The 23,079-nt window shown below is 40.9% G+C and overlaps 1 protein-coding gene across 14 annotated transcripts in view; it reads right to left on the minus strand.

The window, feature by feature from the left end:
- OSMR (oncostatin M receptor) overlaps positions 1 to 23,079 on the minus strand; it is a 95,259-nt gene that overhangs the window by 62,692 nt on the left and 9,488 nt on the right. For 6 of the 14 annotated variants that reach the window (XM_044932607.2, XM_044932603.2, XM_044932604.2 and 3 more), the window contains exons 2-3: positions 13,625 to 13,710; positions 5,222 to 5,403 (exon numbers count right to left, since the gene is read on the minus strand). In XM_044932607.2, the coding sequence (XP_044788542.2) occupies positions 5,222 to 5,403; positions 13,625 to 13,697 (255 nt within the window). In that variant the 5' untranslated portion in view covers positions 13,698 to 13,710. Of the gene's footprint in view, positions 1 to 5,221; positions 5,404 to 13,624; positions 13,711 to 14,068; positions 14,090 to 23,079 lie in introns of those variants that run through there. The other 8 variants (XM_044932602.2, XM_044932600.2, XM_006063509.4 and 5 more) reach the window with 5 other exon arrangements.

Below are 23,079 nucleotides of genomic sequence, written 5' to 3' on the forward strand. Positions count from 1 at the left end.
CTCAAGGGCATCTAATCATGCGTGTCCTTTGCCACTCTAAGCAGAACTCCCATTTGTAAAATGCTTTCATTATTTCAGTTTATTCCTATCCCTATAAAGGGCTTCCCTGGTATCTCAGGGGGTAAAGAATCCACCTGCATTGCAGGAGACCCCAGTTCAATTCCTGGGTCAAGACCACCCCCTGGAGCAGGGATAGGCTATCCACTCCAGTATTCTTGGGCTTCCCTGGTAGCTCAGATGGTAGAGAATCTGCCTGTAATGTGGAAGACCTGGGTTTGATTCCTGGGTTGGGAAGATCCCCTGGAGGAGGGCATGGTAATTCATTCTAGTATTCTTGCCTGGAGAATCCCCATGGACAGAGGAGCCTGGCAGGCTACATTCCTGGGGTCACAAAGAGTCCGACATGACTGAGCGACCAAGCACAGCACAGCACATCCCTAGAAAACATTGTTTTTAACAAGTTTTGTGGTCCTGACCCATGCAACTTTTACTATTTAATGTGCACAATCTCGCGTACATTTTCTCCACTATTTAAAAACTAGTACAAAAAATTGGCTGTTAGTCAATCGGTGACCTTGCTATAATATGAACATTATAGCAGTCATGGTGACCTTGCTATAATGTGAACAAGCCACAGGCTGGATTTCGCCTCCTATATCCCTCAGGAATTCAGCCACTGCTCTCCTCCCATTGTTATCACCTACTCCAGGCCCCTCTCCTCTGGACCAACCCCACAGCTCAATTCAAACTGGTCACACTTCACCTCCTCCAATTCTCCCAACTTCTCCCCACTGTGGAACCAGAGTGGTTTTAATCAGATCTCATCACTATGAGGGGGATCTCATCACCCCTTCTCATTGTTCCCAGGATAAAAAACAACACCTGAGCATGACCCCCGGAGTCGCATGTGGCCTGGCCCTGTCCTGCCCACACCACATGCCCCATGCTTTCAAGCCTGAAAGCTCCCAGCCCCTTTCACTCAGGGCCTCTGCTCACCCCAGCTGGATCTTCCTGGAACATTCCTCTCCATTCTCCATGCTAAATTAGCTTCTAATCTTCTTTCCTACTTTGACTCCAACTGCCCTTCCTCCAAGCTGCTAGAGAAGGTCAGGCCTAATCTCAACCCATAGCCCACTGTCAGCAACCTGCACTCCTCACATCTAGGACACTTTAACTTTGTGATCATCTCCTTAGTTTTGCTCAGCATTGATAGCCCCATGCCTTGAACAAGGCCTGGACCTGAGCCCGCAGTCTAAAACTATGTGCCAAATGATTTCATCAGTTCATTAATATGTCACGAGCTCTGTTTTTCCCAGACCCTCTTTGTGTGGATTCTGTCTAACCACAAAGTTGTGCTTTGTGGTCTTTCTAGCCATGTTGTGGAAGAGATAAAACTTTCCTTGAATGCATCAATTCAGTGACTTTTAAAAATGTGATGACTTGTGTTTGGGCTGTTTTCATTCATTGAAGTGGCAAGTTTAATTTGGCCCTGGCAGACATCAGTAAGTCATGAAAAGCTGGCATTTACATGATGCCCAAGTGAAGTCACTGATCCATTCCCAAGAAGCGAGCTTATTCCTCCCTGATTCAAGCTCCAGGCCTCCTTCCAAGCTTGAGTGGTTACTCTACTCTGCCTTCCCCTGCCATGGACGGAATCATAAAGCGTGTGACTAGAAAGGCCAAGGTGAGACTACACGGTGAGTTCTGAGTGGTCGGCACCAGCCAGGATCCAGCTCAGAGTCCCTGGACCAGCTGCAAGCACCCAGGTCAAGATGCTTGTCCTTTGGTTTATTTGTTATTGTTATTTAGTTGCTAAGTCACATCCAACTCTTTGTGATACCATGAACTGCAGCATACCAGGCTCCTCTGTCCTTCACTATCTTCCAGAGTTTGCTCAAATTCATGTCCACTGAGTCCCACCCGGTCACCCCCCTTCTCCTTTTGCACTCAATCTTTCCCAGCATCAGGTTCTTTTTCAACAAGTCAGCTTTTAGCATCAGGTGGCCAAAGTACTGGAGTTTTAGCTTCAGCATTAGTCCTTCCAGTGAATATTTAGGGTTAATTTCCTTCAGGATGGACTGGTTTAATCTCCTTGCTGTCCGAGGGACTCTCAAGAGTCTACTCCGACACCACAATTTGAAAGCAACGATTCTTTGGTGCTCAGCCTTTTTTATGGCCCAGCTCTCACATCCATACATGCCTACTGGAGAAACCAAAGATTTGACTAGACAGACCTTTGTTGGCAAAGTAATGCAGTCTAGGTTTGTCAAAGCTTTTCTTCAAGGAGCAAGTACATTTAATTTCATGGCTACAGTCACCATCCACAGTGATTTTGGAGCTTTTTCCCCATCTATTTGCCTTGTTTTATTTATTTATAATACATATTTAATTTAATATAAATTTATAAATTTAACATAAATATATTTATTTATTATTATCCATTGGCTTATCTGGGAACACACAATCGGAGCCATGAGAACAGAAAGCTGCTCCTTCTCAGCAAGAGTGAGGTTGCATTTCAGGGACCTGCCCTATGAAGGGAGATTATGGTCCAGATAGAAGCAGCCTCTCTCAGCTGGCTTTCTGAACTTTACATGGAGGGGACCTTAGGTCTGTCCTTGATTGCAGGCCCAAGAGGTTCAGATAACAGCTTCTCATGGCATCATTTATTCTGGGATGCATGGTGACTGATGACTGGGAAAGACTGAGTGTGACCATAAGCCCCATGTGGAGCCCAGGGCTCCAGTCAGAAACAGAGCTGCCTGGAGAGGGGCTGTTCCTTCCTCTGGCTATGAAGGGTCCTGCACCACCCAACCCCAGCAGGCAAAAGGAAAGAGTTCTGTGTGTGCGTGGTCAGGGGTCATTGCAGGTTTTCTGAAATTGTCCTCTTGGTGTTGCTGTGTGTGTCCTAGACTATCTTCTCAACTGTGCTGCAAACTATTCAAGTCAAAGATGATTTTTCTTTACCTGTTCCTGGCATATGGCATAGGCAGGTGTGATTATCTTTTGTCAAATGAATAAGTGACAAAAAAAAAAGAAAAAAGCAGCATCACAAACCTTTTTGTGCCCTAGGGATCAGGCTGGGCTGGATGTTATGGGAACCATGTAATGGACAAGGCAAAACTCTACCCTCAAACACCTCCAGCCTTGGTTGGTTACAAGTAGATTTCAGCAGAAAGAAAACTACTTAGCAAGAAAGAAAAAGCTTTCTCTTTTTACCTTGAAAAGAGAACTAGTACCTTAATCAAAGGTCTAAACAGATGTGAACAACTGTCAGTTCAGGCTTTCCTACCATTATTTTCTTTACTATGGTAACAAAAAGAACTATCTTTTAGAAGAATAAAGAATGGGATCCACATGGTCTATGGTTAATGTTACTTTCACTAATGGGGTTAAGTGCCAGTTTTCCACAAATTCCTCCAGCCCTCCACTCAAATTTCTTTTCCCTAGGCAATTCTTAGCCTCAACATGACCTCTGTTCAATGCTGTGCTAGGCCCAAATCAACAAGTGTATCCGTCAATAATACAAAAAATATGAAAATACAAAAATTATCCCCGTGAAAGGGATAGCGGGAGGAAGGGCTGGGGAGGGAATAGCTGTATACAAGCACCGCTGTTGTATGCAATCTAGAAAAATGGTACAGATGAACCCATTTGCAAAGCAGAAACAGAGACATAGATGGAAAGAACAAACGTATGGACACCAAGGGGGAAAGGGGGTGGGATGAATTGGGAGACTGGAATTGACACATATACATCCTACAGATAAATACATAGCGAACAAGAGCCTGTAGGACAGGGAACTCTACTCAGTGCTCTCTGATGACCTAAATGGGAAGGGAATCCAAAACAGAGAAGATATATGCATATGTATAGCTGATTCACTCTGCTATACAGCAGAAACGAATACAACGTTGAAAGCAATTATACTATATATCAATAAATTAAAAAAAAATAAAAAGCCAGGGAACACAGTGCAAGTGTTTCTGAGATCTGTGTCTCCTGGCCTGTAGTCTTAAGAAACCCCAAATAAACTACTCTTTTGGGCCTTACAAAAAAAAAAAAAAAAAAGGAACATCGAATAACTCTCACAGTAGGAAGCTGCCCTTCGAGGGGTAGAATTATAGACCTGGTATCAACCTTAAATCAATAGTCAGAACGATATTTAGGCCACTCATTCAGATCTCAAAGGTGACGATGATGGATCATAGAAGTAACTGGAACCTTTAAAGTTAGTGACCTTTATGCTTTGCTAAAGGAACTGACCCTCTGGGTCCCTGTATCCATGCCTCCACTGCCTGAGAGAAGAGTGGCTATTCACTAGCAAATAGAGGTCCCCAGCAATAAAACATCCGTGTTTCACTTCCCTCTACGCAAATTCTCCGTTTCCCTTCAGTGAGAAAATATTTCACTGTCCTTCAACCTCCCATGATAATAAATGATCATGATGTGGGCATAGATTACTAGGCCTCCCTGGACCATAAATGGTCACTGAAAGAAACCACTAAAGTGCCCCAATGCAGTGAATGGGAAAGCATCAGGCAAAACAGACATAACCATGACTTAAACCAGACTAGAGCACGTCAATCCCAAATAATTCAAAGGCAAAAAGAGTATGAGTTCAGGATTTTCTTAATTTAATTTTCTATAGAAAAAGGCACATGTGAGGAAGCAAAGGACATGGTAAGTTACTCTCTGACAAGGTCCATGGAATACCTCTTTGCTGGGTAGAAGAGAAAATGCTAAAATGTTTTCTTCCTTGTATTTCAGTACAGTATTAGTAAAGAAACTGCCTGAGAGCCACACTGACATGAGAATTGCCAAACTATTACATCTGATTTAGGAGAATCTTTGGTAGGCAGAGAAGGAAGAAGGAAGAGGAATAAGATGGCTGATCATGGATTTTTGGAATCCAGTCTTCACAAGGATAGACCCCAACAGCTTTCATAGAGAACAGAGAATAACTGAGAGAATAATAGAGAACTGAGAATAACTATGATCTATTTTTATAGCACAACCCACCCAACCTACCAAACTAAAACTGTCATGTTAATTTGTCCCAGATCCTCTTAACTAAAAACACAGAACTGTGATTATTTAGAACTGTTCTGAGTTGCTAAAATGATTCCAGATTGGGATTTTGGGGAGGATGTCATGAAAGACAAATCATGGTGTTAGAAAAGGATTTTTAAAATACTGAGCCAAGAATAAAAATACTTACCATCCAGATGACATTGGATGCTTTAAATCTACTGATCTGTATCTGAAAAACCATTTTTAATTCCTGGTGATAATCAGGGTTGTGGACAGTCCATTGTAAATGCAAACACTGCTTTGTAGAATTGATGGAAACGTTCAGTGATTCAGGAGTTAATGGTAAAGGTTCAGACAGGACTGAAAGACCAAAACACGATATGAAGTAACATTTAATAGGCGTATGATTGGATAATCACAGATAATTAAACTGTTCAATATTATCATTGTTTAGCTTTGGAAAACATTGCTCGCATATACACTCTAGAATTAGACACTGAAAAGCTGGAGGGAATTTAGAAATCACTCAGCAGATGAAGAAATTAAGCCCTAGATGAATGAAGTGAGTTGCTCAATGATACACAGCAAATTAATATATTGACAGTTACACAAAAGGATATTTCATTGAACAATCTAAAAAGTTTAGAAATTTATAACAAGGCTGAATAAAAAAACAGGGCTTTTTGCTATAAATTTCATAGTTCTGGACACCTAAAATGAATATTTTATGAACTATTTGATAGTTTACGGGACTTCCCTGGCAATCTAGTGGGTAAGACTTTGTCTTCCAGTGCAGGGGATATGGGTTCAACCCCTGGTTGAGGAGCTAAGAGCCCATATGCTTTGTGGTCAAAAAAACCCAAGCAAATATTTCATAGTTCATTCAACAGCTATAAAGTGAGAACAAGTCCCATCTCTAGAGGCTATTGCTTAAATCTCAATGCACTGAACTTAAAACACCTTTAGCAAGAATTTACTGGGCTAACCCTAACCTAGTGTGAAATGAAATAATCATGACAAGGTTTCTAGCTCAAGGAAGGAACCTAGTGGAGAGACACAAGAGACTTCTATGAAATAATGAGTGACTGCAAGTTTAGGGTGTTTAATGGTGGGATAGAGTCTGTCAAAGAGGAGAGATTCAAACATGGGACAGATTTGCTGAGGTCAGTGAGCTGGAAAACAGCCCAGAGAGAGGATTTGCCCTGATGGAGTGAGTGGGATCACTGCTAATGCTGGGAGAAGAACAAAACATGGCTTTTTACATAAGTAGAGGAAATGCCATACAGATTCAAGAAGAATTGTGTATTGTTGAATCAAGAGGCTTCACTGGTTGGTTTGAGGGCATCTAAAGTACACTGGAGAAGGAAATGGCAACCCACTCCAGTACTCTTGCCTGGAAAATCCCATGGATGGAGGAGCCTGGTAGGCTACAGTCCATGGGGTCGCAGAGTCAGACATGACTGAGCGGCTTCACTTAAGTCACTTAACTTAAAGTACACCGGGAATGCTGCAAAGGTATTGAAAAGATGAAGAGTGTATTGATAAAATCAACTGGGAGCTGATGGTTCATGGTGGAGCACATATCTTTTTAGCATTCATTTTCTAGTTCTTTGGGGATTTCCCCCTAGTGATCTGAGACTCTCTGGCACCCAGTTTAAATGGTAAGAGATTACCTTCTTTCGAGAATAAAAATGGCATGAATCTCTAATACTGAAAAAAAATCTCCCAAACTGTCATTCTACATGTGCTGCTTTTCTCACGCATGTGTGCATGGGCTTGCTCAGTCATATCCAACTCTTTGTGACCTCATGGACTGTAGCCCTCCAGGGTCCTCTGTCCATGGGATTCTCTAGGCAAGAATACTGGAGTGGGTAGCCATTCCCTCTTCCAGGGGATCTTCCTGACCCAGGGATGGAACCCACATCTCCTGCATTAGCAGGCAGATTCTTTACCCCTGAGTCACCTGGAAAGCCAGTATTTTTCTCACAGGGAGGTGAAAAATAACAGCAACAATAAGACTGAGCATATAAAGTTTATCAGGCATGGTGCTAGGTGCTTTGCATATTTTTTCTCGTGAAATGCCCATTGTAAAACTGAGACAGTCATTTTTTATAGATGAGAAGACTCAAGTTCGATAGCTTAAACAATGTACACAAAGCAGCAGGGAACTTAAGTATGGATCTCTTTAATACCAAGCCTTTACTGCACTGCTCCCCAACTGTGAAGGCAGGAACAGCTTGCCCAATTGAAGGCCACATGGACTAGAATGTCTGAGAAGTGTGGCTCCCATCATGTCTTGCCAAGTTCAGGATACAGATGGTAAGGATGGGGCTCTGGACCTAGCCAGAAAAGTTGATAAGTATTCTTGGTGGATACAAGCATGAAGTTCTCCATGTTAAAGGTCCACATGATATACAGCTTCAGGATCTAAATAAGGTTTTATCCTCAGAGTTTAGAAAAAAAAAAAAATCTCAGAAAATTCATTCTATGGAAGCAAAGTTAACAAGAATGGCCATAAAATCCAAGTTATTAGCCATTAACGACTATTTTCCCAGAAAGATATTCATCCTCTGTGAATTTTATAGATCAGATGCTGGGAATGGTTAGGATACAAATTAGAATCTTAGTCTGGACTCCCATGACCTTGGATTTGGCATTGGGTCCCTAGATATGATGCCAAAGCATGAGTCAAAAAAGAAAAAAAAAAAGACAAATGGAACTTTATCAAAATTAAAAACTTCTGTGCATCTAAGGACATTGTCAAAAGGGTGGAAAGAAAAACTAAAAATGGAGAAAATATTTTGCAAATCACTCATCTAGTATCCAAAATTTATAAAGAACTCTGACAACTCAACACCTAAAAGACAAATAACTCTATTTTAAAAACAGACAAATGACTTGAATAGGCATTTCTCCAAAGATGTACAAATGGCCAATAAGCACATGAAAAGACATTCAACATCATTAATTACTACGGAAATGAAGATCAAAACCATAATGAGATACTATCTTATACTCACAAGGAGGGTTATAATTTAAAAAATGGAAATAAGCCATTGGTGAGCATGTGGAGAAATTAAAACCTTTGTATATCAAGGCGGGAGTGTAAAAAGACTTTGGAACTGAAGAACACATTTTGAAAGTTCCTCACAAAGTTAAAATCACCATATGACTCAATAATTTCATTCCTACGTATATATCCTAAAGAACTGCAAGACTTCAACATTTGTAACAAATGTTTGTAGCAGCGCTATTCACAATAGCAAAAAGGTGACAACAACCCAAATGTCCATCAGCAGATGATGGACAAACATACTGTGGTCTATTCATAACCTGAATACAAGAGAGGACTCTACACGTGGACATCACCAGATGGTCCATACCAAAATAAGATTGACTGTATTCTTTTCAGCCAAAGACAGAGAAGCCCTATACAGCCAGCAAAAAAAGACCGGAAGATGACTGTGGCTCAGATCATGAACTCCTTATTGCAAAATTCAGACTTAAATTGAAGAAAGTAGGGAAAACCACTAGACCATTTAGGTACAACCTAAATCAAATCCCTTATGATTATACAGTGGAAGTGACAAATACATTCAAGGGGCTAGATCTGATAGAGTGCCTGAAAAACTATGGATGGAGATTTCTGACATTGTACAGGAGGCAGTGATCAAGACCATCCCCAAGAAAAAGAAATGCAAAGGCAAAATGGTTGTCTGAGGAGGACTTACAAATAGTTGAGAAAAGAAGAGAAGCTAAAGGCAAAGAAGAAAAAGAAAGATATACCCATCTGAATGCAGAGCTCCAAAGAATAGCAAAGAGAGATAAGAAACCTTTCCTAAGTGACCAATGCAAAGAAATACAGGAAAACAACAGAATGGGAAAGACTAGAGATCTCTTCAAGAAAATTAGAGATACCAAGGGAAATTTTCATGCAAAGATGGGCACATAAAGAACAGAAATGGTATGGACCTAACAGAAGCAGAAGATATTAAGAAGAGGTAGCAAGAATACACCGAAGAACTATACAAAAAAGATTTTCATGACCCAGATAACCACGATGGTGTGATCACTCACCTAGAGTCAGACATCCTGTAATGAGAAGTCAAGTGGGCCTTACGAAGCATCACTATGAACAAAGCTAGTGGAGGTGATGGAATTCCAGATGAGCAATTTCAAATCCTAAAAGATGATGCTGTGAAAGTGCTGCACTCAATATGTCAGCAAATTTGGACAACTCAGCAGTGGCCACAGGACTGGAAAAGGTCAGTTTTCATTCTAATCCTAAAGAAAGGCAATGCCAAAGAATGCTCAAACTACCGCACAATTGCACTCATCTCACATGCTAGTAAAGTAATGCTCAAAATTCTCCAAGCCAGGCTTCAACAGTACATGAACCGTGAACTTCCAGATGTTCAAGCTGGTTTTAAAAAAGGCAGAGGAACCAGAGAGCAAATTGCTAACATCTGTTCGATCACTGAAAAAGCAAGAGAGTTCCAGAAAAACATCTATTTCTGCTTTATTGACTATGCCAAAGCCTTTGACTGTGTGGATCACAACAAACTGTGAAAAATTCTGAAAGAGATGGGAATACCAGACCACCTGACCTGCCTCCTGAGAAATCTGTATTCAGGTCAAGAAGCAACAGTTAAAACTGGACATGGAACAACAGACTGGTTCCAAATCGGGAAAGAAGTCAAGGCTGTATATTGTCACCCTGCTTATTTAACTTATATGCAGAGTACATCATGAGAAACGCTGGGCTGGAAGAAGCACAATCTGGAATCAAGATTGCTGGGAGAAATATCAATAACCTCAGATATGCAGATGATACCACCCTTATAGCAGAAAGACAAGAAGAATTAAAGAACCTCTTGATGAAAGTGAGAGAGTAAAAAAGTTGGCTTAAAACTCAACATTCAGAAAACTAAGATCATGACATCCTGTCGCATTACTTCATGGCAAATAGATGGGGAAACAATGGAAAGAGTGAGAGATTATTTTTTGGGGCTCCAAAATCACTGCAGATGATGACTGCAGCCACAAAATTAAAAGACACTTGCTCCTTGGAAGAAAAGCTATGACAAACCTAGACAGCATATTAAAAAGCAGAAACATTACTTTGCTGACAAAGGTCCGTATAGTCAAAGTTATAGTTTTTCCAGTGGTCATATATGGATGTGAGAGTTGGACCATAAAGAAATGTGAGCACCAAAGAATTGATGCTTTTGAACTGTGGTGTTGGAAAAGACTCTTGAGAGTCTCTTGGACTGCTAGGAGGTCAAACCAATCAGTCTTAAAAGAAACCAGTCCTGAATATTCATTGGAAGGACTGATGTTGAAGCTGAAGCTCCAATACTTTGGTCACCTGATGCGAAAAATGGACTCATTAGAAAAGACCCTGATGCTGGGAAAGACTGAAGGCAGGAAGAGAAGGGGGCGACAGAGGATGAGATGGTTGGCATCACCGACTCGATGGGCATGAGTTTGAGCAAGCTCCAGGAGTTGGTGATGGACAAGGAAGCCTGGCGTGCTGCAGTCCATGGGGTCGCAAAGAGTCAGACACAACTGAGCTACTGAAGTGAAGAAAAATGAAGTACTGATACATGCTACAAATCAGGTGAACCTTGAAAACATTACACTAAGCAAAAGAAGCCAGATACAAAAGTCTCGTATAGTATGGTTCAATTCACATGAAATATCCAGAACAGTTAAATCCACAGAAAGATAAAGCAGACTGAAGGTTGCCAGGGGCCAAGGGAGGGAGGGAGGAATGGGGATAATTGATTAATGATTACAGTGTTTTATTTGGAGACAACAAAAAAATTTTGGAAGTATATAGAAGTGGTAGATGCAAAAAATTTTGAACGTATTAAATGCCACTGATTTGTTCACTTTACTCATAAATTGGTAATTTTATGTTATGTAAATTTCACATCAATAAGTATTATTTTTAAAATATGCATGATCATGACAAAAATTTTCAACCAATACAGGTATTGGTATTCCTTACCATTTCCACTCTCACTCCACTGCCAAGTTTAAATCGTTTAGTTTTTCTTGACCTTTTTCATACATTTAAAAAAATCACATTGAACTATAACTCCATTTTATATTTTTTAAAGCACTTCCATTATTTTTAAAAAGCTATAAAGAAAAGTAAAACTAAAATGTTAACAGTCAATATTTCTGGATGGTGAGGTTGAGTGATTTTAATTTTTAATTGGAGGATAATCACCTTACAACATCGTGTTGGTTTTAATTTTCTTGTTTTATGCTTTTCTGTACTTTGCAGATGTTCTCCAGAAAACATGTATAACTTTCAGAACCATATAATATGCTAGATTTTAAGAGAAATATTCCTTTAAGATATCCAGTTCATATCACTAAGATGACACTTCAGAATGCATAATTTAGTCTTCTGAGTTGATTTGCACCAGAAGGCTGAGTCCTGGTTATATTTCTATGTTTTACTCCCCACTTAAACTTAATAAATTGGCATTCTGATTCTTAACAAGTTTGAGCTTAGGGAATTAGTTATCATGCCCCATTCATTCAAAGGCAAATGAAATAAGTTGGGATTCCTGAACATTCAAAGCCCAACAAAGTCATCCTCTATCATTATTTGATTAGAGGTTTTATTCCTTTGTGAATAAAATGTCTCAATTTTTTAGTTAAAGACAGCAGAAAGCAACAGCTGCTATTCATTCTCTCCCTAAACCTGTGAACCAAAGGGAGATTTAGGAAGTGAACTAAAGGGAGATTTAGGAAAATGAAAAGGCAGAACCCTTATGGAATGGGGGGCGGTTGGATTATTTTTAATAACTGTGTAGAGAAGCAGAGTGCATACAAAATCAGCCCACTTTCCAAGCCCTCATTTCACCTTGCTTGTACGGTATGGTCATCTGTTGCTGTCAGTCTCACTCTAGATTCACATTTCCTGGAGGGCAGAGTCCTGCATCTTGGAATGAACTCTAGTCCCCAGAACTTGGCACAACATCTTACCCACAGCAGATCTCAAGTGATAGAGATCCAGCACAGCCCCGGCACGATCTCAAGTGCCTGCCTGAGCAGCTGCCCCTCACTAATAACTCGTCCTTCCTAACAGTCTCTTCTTCCCGTTGCAGCTTTTCCCACCCCATATTTGAACCCTGATCACAGCATGCGCTCATAGCCTGTTTGGTTTGGCTCCCCGCAGACCGTGAGCTGAACAGAGGTGGCACTAAGTCTTACTCATCTTGCTGAAATCAAGACTGTAACATCCCTGTCACAGTGCAGACACTCTGTGACTGATCACTGAATTGGTGAGTCACCTAACCTCTATCACCAGTGCTTCGGGAAGCTCTAGAAGGCTACCTTGTGATGCTTTAGACAAAGAGGAGCTTGACTCAGGTACTCAGTAGACAGCAGTCAGAAATAGCTGACTGCTATTTCTGAAATGGAAAGCAATCTAGGACTTCCTTGGGAAATGGTAGGAAATGCCAAGGTAAAGTCAGAGAGACAGAGAGACCTCGGAGGTGATTCAGTCCAGTCCCAGTGTTTTTCAGAGGAGGAAACTGAAGCTAAAAAAAGGGGAGCGACTTTCCCAAGGTCACAGAATCCAACCAGGACCCTGGGCTCTTGGCCCAGCTCTTGACAACACAGTATTGGTGTGTGGCCAAAAAGAGCGGGCTTAGAACCAGATAGCCATAGACTTAGTCACAGGCTCCCAACTTTCCCCACCAGTTTCTCCATCTGGTTCCAACACACTCAAGGAAACAAACTGTGGCCCATTCATAAGATGGGAGAGCTTGCAGCCATAAAATATGATGTTATTTCTAGAAAAACTAACATTAAAGGTAAAAACTTTCATCATATATTGTATTATTTTAAATATATATGTGAAAGTAAACTTATTAAAGTATATGTACTTTAATAAGTATATATAGTATAATTTCCTAGCATATACACTTATGTTATATATAATACATATATATTTATACTACATATACTATAGTATGTATACTTTATATTAACTATACTTTAATAAGTATACTATACAACAAATCCCATTCTCCAGAGCAGAGAATGGTGGGCTATAGTCCTTAGGATCACATAGAGTTGGACACGACTGAAGTGACCGAGCATACACACACCTTCACTGGGTAAGTAGCTAAGAGACAAATACTATTTCTTTAGCCATAAACAGCATTTCAGCACTTAGCATATTACTGTGGAAGCAATGGCCTCTCCAATGAATGGAGGACATTCCAACTTGTTCTAACTCTGATCACATAACCCATTTCTACACACCAAGTACAGAAGGAACTCCTCTGCCAATGGCAACAGATCATATATTGATCATGAAATGCTGAGGGATTAAGTCTAGTGACAAGTTTCCATTGGCCAGGAAATCAGGATTAAGGTGTAGCTTACTAAAATAAGCCATTAAGATCAGGAAGGTGGAGACTAAATTACTCACTGCTACTCACCAATTCCCGGTAATTCCCAAAGAAAAATGATCTGTTCATTTTTCTCCAAAGCACCAGTTACCTTGGTTTTTTTTTTCTATGTGATTTTTTTTTTCTTTATTGTTCTTTCCACTTCTTACCTTCACTTTGGTAAGTTCTCAAGGGCAGCAATGCCAAGAGGAATGTTGTCTGCAAGACTGCAAAGAGAGCCATAGGGTCTCGCCTCCTGAAAAAGATAAATTGCAAAGAAGAGAAATTTAATTTTAGATGTGAGCAGGTTTCTTTGAACCTATTGTGGAAGATAATGACATTAAAGGCTTTCATTCTGGGACTTTTCTGGTGGTCCCGTGGTTAAGAATCCACCTTCCAATGTAGGGGATGAGGGTTAGAATCTTAGTCAGGGGAACTAAGATCCCACATGAGGTGGGGCAGCTAAGCCCATGCACCACAACTAGGGAAGCCCTTGCTCCGCAACCAAAGATCACTCATGTTGCAATGAAGATCCGATGCAGCCACACAAATAAAAACAAATAGGTAAATTTTAGAACGGCTCCCACTCTATTTTCCTCCTTATATCCACACACCTTGTCACTGTGAATTTGGAGTCCTCTTCCAGCCCTACCCCACGATGAGCTGATTTTCCTGCTGCATCTGACTTGCTCGGCTCATAAATGAGGCAGAAATGACAATGTGTCCCCTTGGAGCCTGGGCCTCAAAAGACTTTATGTATTTCCTCTTTTCTGTTTCCACCTCTGGCACGAAAAGGACATTTCTGGGCTATTCTATTGGCCCCAAAAGGAGGATGAGTAACACAGGAGACAGAGGTGAGTCACCTGCGCCGCTCCAGCCCGGCCAGCCGAGGTCAGAAAGCAGCTAGGCAGCTTTCCCAGATGGGATGCTGAGGCTGTGTGGCAACAGGTAATGGAGTCACCAATCTCTTCACACCAGGCAAAGTTTGGTGAAGAAAGATAAAGCAGAAAAACCCAGCCACACTCTCAGAAGAGCTCCATTCGAACTGATGCCTTGCAGGGGAGTCACCTCCCCTCTTCCCTGTCTCTCTCCGTAAAATGTCACCTGAGAAACGCGCACACATCTCTGAAGGGGACAGGCAGAGTGGCATTGTTCTTGTTCAAGAGACCTTCTGGTGCTCTTGTCTTCCAAGAGGGTTATGAACTACAGGCCAAAAGAGCTCTGCTGATTCATCAGGTCTCTGACCGTTGTACAATGTGAGGGCACAACAAATAAGCTGGATGGTCTCAAGAAGGCTAATGTGTTCTTCACTTAATAATAAACACATTAGTCAGGGGAAGTACTGAATTTCACTTTTCTACTGCAAACTCTGACTCATCGCAAAGAGAAACAAAGAAAAATTCAAAGTCAACTTTTACCTCCATCCAGTCTGCTTAGGGTCATCAAAAGCTGGATGTTCTGTGAGCCAGATCATCCATTTTCACTGCCCACACTATCCATTTGTTTTCTTCAAACAGCATTTTACACGAAATGGGAACAATAGTGAAGACAGGAAGAGGGTAAACCAAACCAGTCAATTACTCTCGAGTGGTCAGATCTGCTTACACAGTAGCAAAAGTCTGCAAACGACAGCTTTTCTTCCTGATCCTTTAAGCACCGCTTCCTGCTATTTCAACTGTTGACAACAGGTCATTCACACCCTGCTGAAATGTCTACAGACAACTTCAGATGGGTTCCTACTACAACTGAATATCAAAGCCGGGAGGAAGACTGACTCAAGAGAAAAGAGCTTCTGCTGAAAACCAAAGTGAAGGCAAAGGAAAATGCCACAGTGGGGTTTTGATACTCACTGTGCATTTAAATATCCATCCAATACTGGTCTATGGCACAGGGTCCCATCCTCCTAACATGTACATCACACAAGAACACAAGGACTCACTATGGTGAGAAGAGCATGCATGCTAAGTCGCTTCAATTGTGTCCTACTTTTTGCAACCTTATGAACTGAAGCTCACCAGGCTCTTCTGTCCACGGGATTCTCCAGGCAAGAATACTGGAGTGGGTTGCTATTTCCTTGCTCATGAAAGGGCTCATGAAAGCCCCCACATGAAAGGGCTATTTAAAATGTTTCTTAAAAGGTGGAGTCTCAGTAAATCAAATATCTACCAAGTCACAAAAATTAAACAAGTCATGGGGCAAAGAAACTTAAAACTAGGAGTTAGAGGCCACCTACCAGTTAAGGGTAACCAGAAACTAAAGAACACAAGTTCTCATATAACAGAATTGAAGATATGGTAATTTACAAAGGACCTATGTCTATGGTCTGGGTAGAATCACCAGGACAGTCCTGTCTGAAGCCCTGCCCTTTCCCACCATCTCACATGGCTGGTTGTGAAACTGGGGACCTCAGCTCCAGCTGCCATCGAATGTCCTGGTTTTCTTTTCATCAGTTCTCACAGGCATGGTTTTACAACCCACTGGACAGGTGGCAGCTGTGAGCCAGTGGTCACCGCCTGCACAGAGCATAGTGGTTTTGTCCAGTGTTGTGACTAGGCAGCCACCATCCAGATACTGCAGGCTCCAGATCACTCAGGACGTTTTGCAGGACTAGGAGTCCTAGCTGTTGTCTGAAAATCTTCCAGTAAAATCAATAACATTTATCGAAACCTGCAGAGCAAGAGTCATGAGGGAGAACCTTCCAGGGAGCCCTGTGGAGCTCCTCCCTGCTGTGGGGCTCCTTCCTGCCGTGGGGCTCCTTCCTGCCGTGGGGCTCCTCCCTGCTGTAGAGCCCCCTCTGGGAAATGCCCTGTGAACAGGTTTCCTGCAGGCACAGAGCCTAACACTGTGGGAAAAACACAGATACCAGGAATTCTTATCCACGGCCCCAGGTGACTGAACGCACAGCCCACGTGGCTCCCCTCCACCCTTCCTACGTCAGTCTTCCTCGGGTGATCCAATTCTGAGTGCATCAGCTCTTCCCTGTGAGACCCGGAGGTGAGGGGGTGAGCTGTGCAAACGTCCTGAGGAGCTGAGCGCTGGGCATAGTCAAGACACGACACAGATCCGGGGCTTGGAGGGGGCAAGGAGGTGACTGACAGGAGAAATGAGACAGCACACAGAAAGGGAGAGCAGGCAGGGAAGACACTTTACAAACTTTGGCTTCTACTCGGAGTGAGATGGGAGCTGCTGGTGACTTTTAAACAAAGGAATAACGTGGTCTTGCACAGGAAGGACTCTGAATGAGAAGAGACTGAACAGGGCAAGAGTGGCAGGAGCGAGCTCAGGCCGTGGTCCATGGGAGACAGATATTGGCTTAGACCCCGGCGGTGCAGGGACGGCAGCGGCGGTGGGAAGGGTGATGAAATTCGGGAGAGATTTTACAGACAGAGCTGGCAGAACGTGTGGGGTGGTCACAAACTGAGACATCACGGATGGCTCTCAGAATTCTGGACTGTGTGCCTGGAAAATGGAATCACCACTAACGGAGAAGCAGAAGAATGATTCAGTGGGCTGTATCAGGGACTGAATGTGTGACATCTTAACTTCAGATGCTTACTTGATATTCAAATGAGATGTCAAGTAGCCAGCTAGCTACACAGTGTGCAGTCCATGGAAGGGGTCCTGGCTCAGGGGACAAACCCAGGGGTTTTCAGTGCACACGTATAAAGCCACAGAACTGGATGATCTCCAAGAGGAGAATAGACAGAAAAGAGAAAGAGGTCCGAGCATGTAGTTCTGGGGCACTTCACACTGTGTACCGTGCCCCGTGACCAGATCAAAACAAAAACCTGGGACCAGGCTAGGCTCTCCTACATCAACTCAAGGATGAGGGCTGGTGTGTCCGGCATCAGCCGGCCGCTTGGCACGTTCCCCCGATGGGCACTCAGGGCTTGGTTTTTCCTCCAAAGCTCTGCTTAATTCCCCAGTCCTCCCATTCATTCAACAGGCTTTCTCTCTCTACAACTGTGAGGGAGAAGCAAGGCTGCATCCAGTTTGCAATGAGAAAAGAAAGTCTGGGAAGTACGAGGTAGCAGAATTCACACAGGAAAAATACTTTTCTGCCTCAACTGCATGCCTTTGTTCTTACTCAAATCTGTTCTCTCTTTTTAAAACCTTTTAAATTTTGTATTGGGGTATAGGCAATCAACACTGTTTTGACAGTTTCAGGTGAACAGGGAAGGGACTCAGCCATACACGTACGTGTATCCATTCTCCCTTAAACTCCCCTCCTATCCAGGCTGCCACCTAACGTTGAGCAGTTTCCTGTGCTATTATGGTAGGTCCTTGTTGGTTATCCATTTTAAATGTAGCAGTGTATACATGTCCATCCCCAGCTCCCTAACTGTCCCTTCCCCTCCCCATCGGCAATATGTTATTTCTCTTTAAAAAAAAAAAATCCTAGTGTTTTAAAATTGAAGTATAGTTGAGTTACAATATTGTGTTAGTTTCAGGTATATAGCAGGCAATTTGGCTACACACACACATATATATAGTCAGATTATTTTCCATTATAGGTTATTATAAGATACTGAATATAGTTCTCTGTGCTACACAGTAATTCCTTGTTGCTTATCTAGTTTACGTAGATAAGTTTGTAGTATATATTTTGTAACTGTCATTAGGACCATAGGATTAATGGATATAGACCAAATCTTTTATTTCTATTTTTCAGATCTCCATTATTCCCACCCAGACTATGAGTGCCTGAGGACAGGCTTGGATCTTATTCCCCACTGTCTATCACAGTTCCAGAATATAGTTGCTACCCAGTCAATATCCATTTAATGAGTAAAAACTTGTACCAATTTTCTTGCATTATTTCTTCTTTGCATTAAATTTTAATTAAAATAGATTCCTTTTCAGGCCTGTCTACATTTTCTGTTGTCAAATGTTGCCTAATTCATACATGTCTTTCACTGACATTCTTTCTCTGGGGGGAAAATGGGAGGAAAGAAAAAAAAAATCACCCACTTTTTTTTGTAGAACTTCTCATTCAAATCTTGTCTCTTTGCAAAAAGAAGATGGCCTTTGAGCATCCCTCGGTATAAATACTACATGTGTAGTAAAAGCACGGATTTTGAAAAATCTGTCCCTCTTCGTCAGCGCTTCTTGTTCAGTCATTACTGAAATATTTATTCCTGGGAAGTTTCCCCACTGCAAATAATCCCCATGAGAAGCAGTTTAATCAGTCACTTGCTTCCCAAGAACATGGGTGTGTTGCCAACCTCTTCAAAACTGGCTCAGTGCCCTAATGATGTTATATGCAAATACTATTTTAAAGAAAGAAGTTGTTGAAACACGATATGTGCCCAGGGTGTGTATCTTATGGAAGAGTTCTACGTGGCAGTACAAACAGTTGCTCACTTCTTAGAGAATCCCCACATTTTCCAGGTCTCATTCTTCTTATAGTTTTTTAAAGAGCCCTGCCTTTGAATGGACTTCCCTGGTAGCTCAGAAGGTATAGAATCTGCCTGTAGTGCAGGAGACCTGGGTTTGATCCCTGGGTCAGGAAGATCCCCTGGAGAAGGGAATGGCAACCCACTCCAGTATTCTTGCCTGGAGAATCCCATGAATAGAGGAGCCTGGAGGACTAAAGTCCGTGGGGTTGTAAAGAGTCGGACACGACTGAGCGAGTAACACTCTGCCTTTGAAAGGGCCTCCACTGTTACACTGGTAACCCACAGGGTAATTTCACTCCAATTTCACCATCCCTTCCTCCTCCAGAGGTATGCCCAGGGTTCAAGCACTTCTCCCTTGCTCTCTAAACCTATCCAGCTAAGTGTTTCTACCAGTTGTGTAAGATCAGTCCTCAGTTATGAGGCTCAACTGACTCACACACTGCTCATTTGCTTTTTTAAAGCAACATTTAGTTGTGATTCCAGCTGGGAGTAAAGGTGAGTCTCTGTTGTATGTGAAGTCAAAGAACTGCAAAACCTGGACCCAAAGAATATGCAAGCATTTGGTAAATGCCAAAGGCGATACTTCATTTGAAAAAAATACATTATTCCCCCAAATGGTACTAATCCAAACACGTGTGGGAAAAGGAAGCTGTAATAGTTACATACAGGTACTCTGACATAAGACTACTTATAGTCAATCCCCCTTTTGGCACTTACTAACTGTATGACGATGGGCAAGTTACTTAAACCACCTGGGCATTCATTTTCTTTTCTGTGAAATAAGATTAAATAACCTACCTCATAGGATTGCCATGAAGATCAAATGAGATTATGAGATCATACACATAGTAAGCCCAATTAATGTTAGTTTGATCATTATTGGTATAGCTTCATTTCCTTCAACAAAATAAAATCCAGATGAACAAAGATAAAAATGCAAGACCATTAAATTTACTAGAATAAACAGAGAACCCATACAATTCAACATGAAAAAAAAAAAAAAACCACACAATTAAAAAATGGGTGGAGAGCCTGAGTAGACATTTTTCCAAAGAAGACATACAGATGGCCAAGAGTCACAGAAAAAGATGATCAACATCACTAAACATCAGTGAAATACAAATCAAAATTACAAGGAGATATCACCTCATAACTGTAAGAATGCAAATGCTGATGAGAATGTGGAGAAAAGGAAATCTTCTGCATTTTTTTAAATTTTAGCTTTAATTGGAGGATACTTGATTACAATGTTGTATTGGTTTCTTTTTTTTTTTTCCTTCTTTATTTTTTTTTTAATTTTATTTTATTTTTAAACTTTACATAACTGTATTAGTTTTGCCAAATATCAAAATGAATCCGCCACAGGTATACATGTGTATACCTGCCCAACAGTCAAGTGAATCAGTCATAAGTATACATATCCTCTTGAATTGTTGATGGGAATGTAAATTGGTGCAGCCACCATGGAAAAGAGCTTGGCGGTTAGTCTAAAAATTAAAAATTAGAACTGCCATGAAAGTGAAAGTGTTAGTCGCTCAGCCTTGTCCAAGCTTTTGCAACCTCATGGACTGTAGCCCACCAGGCTCCTCTGTCCATGGGATTCTCCAGGCAAGAATAATGGAGTGGGTTTCCATGCCCTTCTCCAGGGGATCTTCCTCACCCAGGGATCAAACCTGGGTCCCCTGCATTGCAGGCAGACTCTTTACCATCTGAGCTATCAGGGAAGCTTGCTATGAAGAAGCAAATTCTTTTCTGAGTATTTATCTGAAGGAAACAATACTAATTTGAAAAGATGTATGTACCCCTAGTTCATTGCAGCATTATTTATAATAGTCAAGCTATGGAAGCAACCTAAACGCTCATCAATAGATAAATGGATAAATGAGATGTGGCACATATACACAATGGAATATTACTCAGCCATAGAAAAGAATTAAATCTTGGAATTTGCAATAACATGAATGGAGCTACAGATTATTATAAGTGAAACAAGTCAGAGAAAGACAAATACTATATGATTTTACTTGTATGCGGAATCTAAAAAATGAACATAGGTAATTTATAAGCAGAAACAAAGTCATAGATACAGAAAACAAACAGGTGGTCGCCAGAGGGAAGCGGGGAGAAAAGGAGGGAAATGGATGAGGGAAATTCAGACGCATAAGCTTCCTGTTACAAAATAAATGAGCCACAGACATGAAATGGACAGTGCGGTGAATATAGTCAATAGCAATGTAATATCTTTGGTGACAGATGACTAGGCTTAATCATGGTGATCATTTAGAAATGTACTGAAATACTGAATAACCATGTTGCATACCAGGAACTAGCACAGTGTTGAACGCTGATTACACCTCACAAATAAACTATTATGAAAAAAAAAATCAGATTTGTGATTATCAGAGGCAGAAGGTAAGGGTAGGGAGAGTTGGATAATGCAGTCAAAAGGTATAAACTTCCAGTTATAAGATAAATAAATACATGGGATGTATTTATGTATAAGATAAATAAATACAAGCATGATAAAGATCATTAACAGTGTTTCATGTTATACATGAGAATTGTTAAAAGAGGAAAATCCTAAGAGTTTTCATCACAAGGAAAAATTTTTTCTATTTAATTTTTTATCTATATGAGATAATGGATGTTCACTGAACTTACTGTGATAAACATTTCATGATGCATGTAAGTAAAATCATTATCATGTACTCTACACTTATAAAGTGTTTTATTTAATTATCTCAGCAAAAATGGAAGAAACAATTACTTGACTAATACATAGGTGAATATTTGTACAATCTGCCAAGCATGATGTGAAACCAGGAGCAAAAGTAAAGACTGCTATAACAATCAAATGAACACTGAAAATATTTTAGACATATAATAGGTCTAAAACCGAACTGGGAACAATAGTTTAAATATTCATGTCACAGGGTTATGTCCCTAATACATATACAGCTCTTAGAAATCAATAAGAAAAAGATAAGAAACTCCAAAGAAAAACTGATAAATGACATGATTATGTAATTTATAAAAGAGAAAGAAATATTAATAACCAAAAATAAAAAAGGAAAACTAGACACTGTCACTAATAATTAAATACATGCAAATTAAAGCTGCAATTGTTTATATCTGTGTGTGCGTCTGTGTGGTATCCAATTGGCAAAGCTGACTTAAAAGACTTAATACCTAGCATTGGTAAGAGTTTGAAAAAGTAAGCACTGCTTGCTACTCACTGAGGCAATGACCAAAGCCATCCCCAAGAAAAAGAAATGCAAGAAGGCAAAATGATTGTCTGAGGAGGCCTAACAAACAGCTGAGAAAAGGAGAAGTGAAAGGCAAAGGAGAAAGGGAAAGATAAACACATCTGAATGCAAAGTTCCAGAAAATAGCAAGGGGAGATAAAGCCTTCTTAAGTGAAAAAGGCAAAGAAATAAGAGGAAAACAATAGAATGGGAAAGACTAGAGATCTCTTCAAGAAAATTACAGATACCAAGGGAACACTTCATGCAAAGATGGGCACAATAAAGGACAGAAACAGTAGGCGGACCTAACAGAAGCACAAGAGATTAAAAAGACGTGCAAGAATACACAGAAGAACTATGCAAAAAAAGTCTTAGTGACCTGGATAACCATGCTGGTGTGGTCATTCACCGAGAGCCAGACATCACGAGTATGAAGCCAAGCGGGTCTTAGGAAGCATTATTATGAACAAAGCTAGTGGAAATGACAGAACTCGAGCTGAGCTATTTCAAATCCTAAAAGATGATGCTGTGAAAGTGTTGTACTCAATATGCCAGCAAATTTGGAAAACTCAGTAGGGGCCACAGGACTGGAAAAGGTTAGTTTACATTCCAATCTCAAAGAAGTGCAATCCCAAAGAATGTTCAAACTACCATAAAATTGTGCTCATTCCACATGCTAGCAAGATCATGTTCAAAATCCTTCCAGTTAGGCTTCCACAGTACATGAACCAAGAACTTTCAGATGTACAAGCTGGATTTAGAAAAGGCAGAGGAACCATAAATCAAATTGCCAACATCCGTTGGATCATAGGAAAAGCAAAAGAGTTCCAGAAAAACATCTACTTCTGCTTCCTTGACCATGTTAAAGCCTTTGACTTCACAACAAATTCTGGAAAATTCTTAAAGAGACGGGAATACCAGACCACCTTACCTGCCTCCTGAGAAACCTTTATGCAGGTCGAGAAGCAACAGTTAGAACTG

Source organism: Bubalus bubalis, chromosome 19 (assembly GCF_019923935.1).
Source record: "Bubalus bubalis isolate 160015118507 breed Murrah chromosome 19, NDDB_SH_1, whole genome shotgun sequence".
In the NCBI taxonomy this organism is placed as follows: domain Eukaryota; kingdom Metazoa; phylum Chordata; class Mammalia; order Artiodactyla; family Bovidae; genus Bubalus; species Bubalus bubalis.